Below are 8,994 nucleotides of genomic sequence, written 5' to 3' on the forward strand. Positions count from 1 at the left end.
CTTTAAATAGTACATAGTATTTCAAAAGACTAAAGGCATTGTCTTGTCTGATACTTTTATTGAATAGTTTCATAGACCCAGTTCTTTTTTAGTTCTAGACCCAGCTTTTGTTTATATCATTAGTATCAACAAATGCTTTTTTTTCTTTTTTTAGAATTTATGTTTGTGGTTGTTGGAGGATTTGCAGAATAAGAATTTCATTGTATGTTGTATAGGTTTTTAAAATGTATAGCACTTTGGACAATTGAAATTGTTAATGTGCTATACAAAAAAATAAGTTAACTTGAAGTTGTAAAACACACTGCTTCAACATCTATATGACAATAAAACTCTTAAATGTTGGTGTTTTTTTGTTATTTGTTTACACATTGAGATTATAAGCTTTTTTGCCTCGAATCCTCTCAGCCATATCAATTGTTGATTTTTGTAGACCTTCAAAAGAAATAATAACAATTTACAGCTTTTTCAAGACTTTACTTGGGTGTATTCTCCTTGACCACTCATGAGATATGGGTTCAGCTCTATATTTGCCATGCAGTCTTCTGAGTGGTTTCAGTAGACGAAAGCTGATCTCTAAGCTGCTTTTGATTGATAAGCAACAACCTACATGTAAAGACCAGATGAGAAATGGTAGATAGTGTTAAGCCACACTAACACTAGTACCTCTGTCACACGAAACAAAAGCTTTGTGCCGGGATCTCCTGTGAGCCAAACACAATGCGTCTGGCATGGGGGAGGTTGCATGATCTCTTTCCGGGGGAAAGGGAGGTGCAAGGAATGTGACGCATGACAAAGAACTGGTTCATGTCACCACTCGCTGACCAATCCCAGCTTCCAGAGCCAAATCTGCTTTGCATGCTGTGTAGTGAGAGACTAGGGTGAGAAACACATTAATATCTATAACAAAATGGTTTACAAAATGGTTAATTTTTGGGTTTTAGCTAGTGTCCCAACAAATGGATGTTTCCACCATCAGCACTAGGGGGTGCAATAAAATATATAACAGAGTATAATATGGGCTCTTTCCACTTACCAGCATTCAAAAATGTATGTGGGGCCCCATACTATAAATATACGTCTTCCGGGCCCTCAGTTCGTGCTTGCTCCGGCAGCACATATACTAAAATTGGAACGATACAGAGAAGATTAGCATGGCCCCTGCGCAAGGATGACACGCAAATTCGTGAAGCGTTCCGTCTTTTTGTTTATTATTCATAATTTGTTTGTTTTATTAATGTTTTGCTGACTTCAATGCATGCCATTGTACAATATCAACAAAATGTGCAACGCGCAAGTCAACCACTAGATGGCAGCCTTTACACGCCCAACAGCGTGCCTGGCCACTGCAGGAAAATGTCTCGATTTGTTTAAACAACATTATATTAGATTTATTCATTAATATAATCCTGCAGATACTTGCAAACGAAAACTGCGAAGCAGTTCCCAATTCTACAAATTACGAAATTTAAACATGAATTTTCAATAACAGTACTTTTAGCATTAAAAAATCGCGCAGTACTGCTAATATCCGGTAGTGCGCCCTCTTCTGTTATTACCTTCAGGTTTCGAGCAAACTAAACATGACTTCTGCTATTAGGTTTATAGTTAATTTCTGTAAACGGAAGACATTTATATAACAATACAAGTTTACACTATAAAACCAGTGTTTCCCAACTTTGTTATACAACTCCAGGCCTATGAGTAAGACCTGTCGTCAACTAATGTAAAGAATCGGGTTCCTTTTTTGCACTGAATTTAATGTATAATAATTAACTTGATTGACACACAGTACATATTTAATAAAAAATCAATAAAGTATGACTAAAGTGAAACATTTAGGGCGAAATATCAGTATTAAAGCGTGATACCACCAGGGGCGAAAATCTCATCTAAATGTTGGGGGGGACAATAAACATAAAATTTTTCAAGAACAATTTTTGAAGGGGACACCAATAATACAGGCAAAATTGTACTTGCAAGGAAATGGGTACAGATAGAAAACGTTTCTCTTTCTCTATGAACGGACGCAAATTTAATTTTAATACATATGAATGCAGAGGTGAAAAGAGTAATACAATTTTCTACTTAAGTAATAGTAAAGTTACTTTAATAATATGTTACTTAAGTAAAAGTAAAGTTACTTTAATAATATTTTACTTAAGTAAAAGTAAAGTTACTGGTCTAAAAATCTACTCAAGTAAAAAGTCATTTTAATTTTAAGAGTTACTTTTTTACAGCGGGGAGAGGTTTCTAGTATAGTTCACAAAGGAAGGATATATACATCTCAAACTATGTTTTTAATTGTAAACATCTCTACAATTAAAGTGCAATAACAAATGTTAATAAAATAAAAAGCTTTTTATAACTAAGAAACATTTATGGAATTATTTAATGATTTTTACAGGTGAGTTATGCACTTTTGAAGCAAAAATAATATGAGGTCAGCAGCTAGTAAATACAATCATTATATGAAGGTTGTAATTGATGTATTGCTGGTAACATACATTGTTATTAAACTATATACATAAATGAACATATAATGAGATGAGTGCCATGGCTATACACTATACATCCTTTACACGTTTATTAGCTCCCAGACCTGTGTACCTGATGTCTTTCAATCTATCTCTCTCGCGCTCTCTCTCTCTCTGCAATGTCTAATGATCTGCGCATTCTCGAGGACGTTCTCAAGTTGTTTGACTTGACGCGAAGCTGCTAGACCTCGGAAGATAATGCGCATGTATTAAAAATGCATCGTGCAAATTAGCGGTTAAACACGGTCGGCAATTCTCAAACTCCGTACTCAAGAGCATGAACCCTACCTGAATGAAACAATCGCTTTGCGTCAATGGCCAGGGGTTTCTTTCGTAAGAATTGAATTGAGGGTCTGCATTAGCCTGCGCCTGTCTCGTCCCTCTCCATGGTTCTTTTTGCGCGTTCCCCCGCCCATCAATCAATCATCCGACCGTGGCGCGTCTTTATCACCTTACTTTTTTATTTATTTTTACTCAGTAACGGATATGATTTAACATGTAGCGAAGTAACCAACAATACTTTAAACATACTTAAGTAAAAGTAAAGTACAGATTTTAAAAACTACTCAAAGTAAAAGTACACAAAAAACTCAGTTACAGCAAGGTGAGTAAATGTAATTTGTTACTTTCAGCTCTGCCTCACCTCTGCATGAATGCATAAAAATGTTTTCTTGATCGTTTATCTGCTTCTGTTCTCAGAAAACGAAATATGTTCATGTTTATATGTCAAAATAGTCCAGTTTTAAAACATATGAGGATAAACTGATAAGTGATGGGAAACGTTGTATTGTATATAGCTTATTAACGCGTCGGCTCCGTACACTTCTCTACCACCGGAATGTGTGGTGGTGAGGTAAAAGGGGCGTGGGCAGTGGACCAAACCACTGTGAGGCAAGGGAGGGGGAATCCAAATATTTAAAACGTTTTTTTGTTGTTGCTCCGTTTGCATTTGTATTGTTTCACTTCTTACACAACTAGTTTAAGTATTATAAATCATTAAATTATTTTCAATACACATATTCTAATGATAATTTAGGGGGGACAACCCTCAGATAGGGGGGGTCCTGTCCCCCCCGACCCCCCCGGGATTTCCGCCCATGGATACCACTGCAATTCAAGGGATTTGTACGGTGGGTGACTTGACTTCTGGTGTGACGACTGACAGGCCAACTTCATGTTCACCTGAACCGGTCCCTCCAAAAACCTATAAGACAGTTAAAAAAAAAAAATATATTAGTAATTTGCTAACAACCTTAACAAAACTGAAGGCATAAATATGCTTGGCCCGTGCAGTTTAAACAGCCATAAAGTACTTTTGCTGCTCAAGTGACGAGAAAACACACATTTTAAAAACATTCAACTACAACTTACCTAACTGATATAATGCCAAAAATAGTAAGTTGGTTATCTTCCTTTAGATATTAGCGAAACATTTGACACAAAAACTACATTAATAATCACCAGTGACACATAAAAAATGTGCATCACGTCGTTAATCAAAAATAGACCATTAAAGCTAAAAAAAATCCGTCAGGTTCAATCTTCGAAGTGATGATCTATTATAGGCCAGCATGTTTTGGCACCAGAACACTAGGTGGCGCTGTAAACGTATATATGTTTTTCAGTTGCAATAATCATGCGGAAGAATCTAGTTGATCACTTGATCAGTAGAGTACGATAACTTTCTCGTTTTATGTCTTTATTACTTTTCTCTGATAAAGATACCCGCGGTACTGATTACAACGGTATTATATAACTATATTATCCTAAACTATATTATAGAAAAACATTATTTAGTAGCACAAATATTACAAGGGTCTTAACTGTAACAGCTCAATGTGTCATTTTTCATCGTTAAACTTTTACTCTGCGAGAGCAAAAGTGTCACGCGCTTTTTGACATTTTCATGGTTTCCTGGATCGACTGTCCAGTCTTTCTTCTCTGTGCTGACTACACACACACACACACACATTTAACGTTACAAGTTCATGCCCGTTGGCAACAAAACTGTTCACAAATTAATAAACTGAACTTGGTTCTTTAAAAACGAACTATATGTGAAAACACCCTTGGAGACAGCTTAACGTGGACCAGGAATGGGAATATGGCTACATCTGAGCTGATGCTGAGTATTGGACTTATTGGTAAGTTCAAAATACATTATCAAAATAATCCCTATTAATAAAACATTTTAATGAGACATATACTTTTGATTATTATTGCAAGTAATTTTCATTGTCGCCCATACACAGAGAAAGACGTAAATGTAGACACACTTTGGGTTTGGTGCTACCCGTCCATCAGTGCTGATCTGAGAGAGGTTCTGATGCGGAAATGTTGCCTGGCTCTGGAAAATCAGCTTTTGCACACCTTTCTGTTCGGCCAGTACTGTCGAACCTGGTACTACATCAGCAGTGTAGAGGTTCAGGAGCCAACTGCCCTCAAAAAGGTCCTTTATGATTTATATACTACCAATATCAAAAAATCATAACTTACTTTTCATACACTTTTTGTGTTCTGTGATCTATATATTTTATGGAAACCTTGCCATCTTACGGCTTACTTACTGATCTTTATCACTTAAAGGTGACTCATCTTTCAGTAGCTATTACAGCTAAAGACTTCAATCCTGAAAAGTATGCTGCGTTTGGTAGAGTTCTGTGCAGGTACATTAGTATATTTATGTATAATTTATATTATATATAAATACTTAATATATAAATTATGTATTTTTTCTTAAATTATACATGCATGTGCAGATATATATATATACATACATAATTATTATACACAGCTCACACATTTATATAATGTAAACAAAAACTTTTATTCTGCTATAGATTCATCACAATTAATCATTATGCATCCCTACTTCAGATTGTTGTACTGTATGTTTGTGATGTTGCCTTCTAAAACAATGATCTTGTTCAGGATGTATATGAAACATGGAAGTCCTGTGAAGATGATGGAGGGCTACATTGCTGTTTTGACCAAAGGCATATGTCAGAGTGATGAGAATGGCTCCTTTCTCATTAAAGATTATGATGTCAGGAAAGCCTATCTGGCTGGATCTTTGAAAGGTTAACAATGCACCCACAAAAATTATATTTACGGCACCCAAGAACTGTACAGCTGAAATCCAGCTTCAATACACAATATTGGTAGCATAGCCATTTCTACATTTGCATGTAGTCATTTAGCAGAAACTTTAATCCAAAGCAATTTACAGAAGAACATTATGGTTGCAAAGTTTATGATTATTAAAACCCTTACCCTCACTGAATAAGCTCCAAGTTTGCTATATATTATTTCAGATGTTGTGTCTCAGTTTGGTATGGAGACCATTATCCTTTACACAGCACTGATGCTGAAGAAGAGAGTGGTGGTCTATCACCCACGGATTGAAGCGCTTCTGGAGTTCACAAGGTAACAATTGCAATGCCTAAATGCATCTTGCTTATTTGCAGAGCTTTTGTGTTGACCCACATGCTGTGTACTTTTTTGCACATCATCTTGAGGTTTATTGCCCAGCAATGGCTCTGTCATTCCAAAATATGTAAAGGGGACATTTCACAAGACTTTTTTTAAATGTCAAATAAATCTTTGGTATCCTCAGAGTACGTATGTAAAGATCTAGCTCAAAATATCATATAGATAATTTATTATAACATGTTAAAATTCTCTAAAATTCTACTTTGTCATTTTAAATGCAAATGAGCTGATCTCTGCATATTAAGGGGTGCTATTGTCCCCTTCTGACATAACAAGAGGAGCCAAATTTCCATAACCTATTTTTTCACATGCTTGTGGAAAATGGTTTAACGAAACTTAGTTACTGGGTTGTTATTTTTTACATTTTCTAGGTTGATAAAAGCACTGGGGACCCAATTGTAGCACTTAAACATGTGACAAAGTCTGATTTTCATGATATGTCCCCTTTAAGTTCAAGACACACATCTCTGCTATAAATGAACACTAAAAGTTTGTTTGTGGGACCTACCGTTATCATACAGTTACACCGAAAGTGACAGGAGTGCAAATGTTACAAATTACCCCATAGGTGGGGTTAATTGTAACAAACAGAGTTCAGAAGTATTTCCTTACATATCGCACCATTGGTGTAGGCTTCAAACATGAAGAATCCTAACATTCTTCCTACGCTGCTATAACAAAGATGAACTTGTGCTTTTAAATGTTTTTTTTATGTCTTTTTCTATTCAAAACCAGAGCTCTTCCTGCCTTGGTATGGCATAGGAAAGACTGGTCCATCCTTCACCCTTTTGTTCATCTGGACAATAATGAACTGGACAATCTCAAGCTATGTACAGGTATGGAAAGGCCTGTTTACTGGTGTTCAGAGTCATTATGCCAGGAAAATTGTGTAAATTTGTAAAAGTGTACTGTTTTGGGACCTGCAGTTTTAAATAAATCTCTGTTCTCTGTAGGGTATGTTGCAGGATTTGTGGATCCTGAAATTAGAGACAGATCAGACCTGTTTGATGTATATGTCAATCTTCCAGAAAGTGAGATTACTGTATCACAAAATGCCAAAGGTGAGGGAGGCAACTTTACTGGTTGATGGAGAGTGAGGTGGTTTATAATGTATCTTAAGTAGCCTAACCCCAGTGCCTTTTATAGAGTCAATGGCGATGGGGAAATTCCATAAAGAGATCGGACACTTTATTGTCCAGACTGCAGAGGATGCCGAGCGCACAGATGTGCAGGTTATTAAGGTAAGTTATGAATAAGAGCAAGTATGAAGTATGAATGTATAGCTGTAGTATTGAAACCTTAAACGGACATTCCACTTTTTTGAAAATGGGCTCATTTTCCAGCTCCCCTAGAGTTAAACATTAGATTTTTACTGTTTTGGAATCCATTCAGCCGATCTCCGGTGGTACCATTTAGCATAGCTTAGCATAATCTATTGAATCTAATTAGACCATTAGCTTCACACTCAAAAATGACCAAAGAGCTTCGATATTTTTTTATTTTAAACTTACCTCTTCTGCACTTACATTGTGTTCTAAGACCGACAGAAAATTAAAAGTTGCGATTTTCTAGGCCCATATGGCTAGGAACTAAACTCTCAGTCCGGCGTAATAATCAAGAACTTTGCTGCCGTAACATGGCTGCAGGAGGTGCAATAATATTACGCAGTGCCCGAAAATAGTCCCCTTGGTAACTTTCAATAGCAGGGGTCTATTTTCGAGCACTGCATAATATCATTGCGCCTGGGGGTGGTTTCCCAGACAGGACTTATCAACTAAGTCCCAGACTAAAATGCATGTTTGAGCTGACTTAAATTAAAAACCTTGTACTGACATATCCTTAAATATTTAAGTGCAATTTTTGTCTCAAGTTGCACACCAGTAATGTTTTTTTGTAAACTTTGTTTGTAAAAACAACTTAAATGTCCTAATATAACTAAAGCCAAGTTCTGAAATAATCTAAACCCTGTTCGGGAAACCGCCCCTTAAGGCATTTAAGAAGTAAATACCGTACTTTAAAATGTTTCTTTTACCAGTAACACATTGAAGTTTTGATAAAGTTCAAATGTCTTTCAGGATATTTCAGTAAAAACGAAAGAGATCCTGAGTAACCTGATGTCTCTTGCTGGTGAAGCAGAGAATTCAAAGTTGACTTTGGAGACATTGAAGCAACGGCACTACCCTCCAGCAACAGAAAACTTCCTCTTCCACTTAGCTGCGGCTGAGCAACTCCTGAAGATCTGACCAATTACAGCATCCCATTATGCAGCGCAACACTCACATGACACACAGCTGTCATTCTGTGAGGAACATTAACATTAGCTGTGGAATTACAAAATGAATTTATAAAAGACTTAGGGTTGTAATGGGCCAAGAGCTATGTAATACATATTTTTTATAAGGATAGGTTACATTTGTTTTTTACAAGTTGTGAATGAAACATTGAATGTGATATTCGATATCAGATTTCACGCTCAAACGTTAAGAAGTACCTTGACCCAACAAATCTAAGCTTTTCAGCGAGCATTCCTAAGGTATCCTATTCCGTTTTATATTAGTTTAGCTACAAGGATTTCACAGTGAAAAAGGACTGATAGCTGCCTAACTGAAACATGTTTGTTTAGCTGTGAAGGCTAACACTGTTACGAGGACTTTTTTCTATACAAAGTTAAACAGTGTTGAGATAAAAGATCAAAAAACCCTGAACAGTGTTACTAATAGCATTATTATTGAGTGCCAAATGATTATCTTAAAGTTATGCTGTTAATGCACAAATATATAGTTTATTCATCTAATAATACTTTATATGATTATATTCTCAAATATGTCTTTTAAAGGTCTGCACATGATATTGTTATAGGTCTTTATTCATCTCAAAAAACCCTTTTATCAAGGGCTATTCTCTGTGCCTAACCTGCTCAATAAAAATACTGATGTGTGCAATATGATGTATGGAAAAACTTGATGTT

The 8,994-nt window shown here is 36.0% G+C and overlaps 1 protein-coding gene and 1 non-coding gene across 2 annotated transcripts; both read left to right on the plus strand.

The window, feature by feature from the left end:
• The first annotated feature begins 1,096 nt into the window (after window positions 1–1,096).
• LOC135787701 (U6 spliceosomal RNA) lies at window positions 1,097–1,203 on the plus strand. Its single transcript, XR_010547170.1, has one exon. It is a non-coding gene; the product is annotated as a U6 spliceosomal RNA (small nuclear RNA).
• Window positions 1,204–4,172: 2,969 nt separating this feature from the next.
• dennd10 (DENN domain containing 10) lies at window positions 4,173–8,948 on the plus strand. The gene is made up of 9 exons (XM_065296966.2): window positions 4,173–4,678; window positions 4,787–4,983; window positions 5,121–5,200; window positions 5,466–5,614; window positions 5,849–5,960; window positions 6,762–6,862; window positions 6,980–7,087; window positions 7,173–7,267; window positions 8,102–8,948. The coding sequence occupies exons 1-9, from the start codon at window positions 4,639–4,641 to the stop codon at window positions 8,267–8,269; spliced, it is 1,050 nt and encodes a 349-aa protein (XP_065153038.1). The 5' UTR covers window positions 4,173–4,638; the 3' UTR covers window positions 8,270–8,948.
• The last annotated feature ends 46 nt before the right edge of the window (window positions 8,949–8,994 follow it).

The sequence above is a fragment of the Paramisgurnus dabryanus genome, chromosome 20 (assembly GCF_030506205.2).
Source record: "Paramisgurnus dabryanus chromosome 20, PD_genome_1.1, whole genome shotgun sequence".
Lineage (NCBI taxonomy): Eukaryota > Metazoa > Chordata > Actinopteri > Cypriniformes > Cobitidae > Paramisgurnus > Paramisgurnus dabryanus.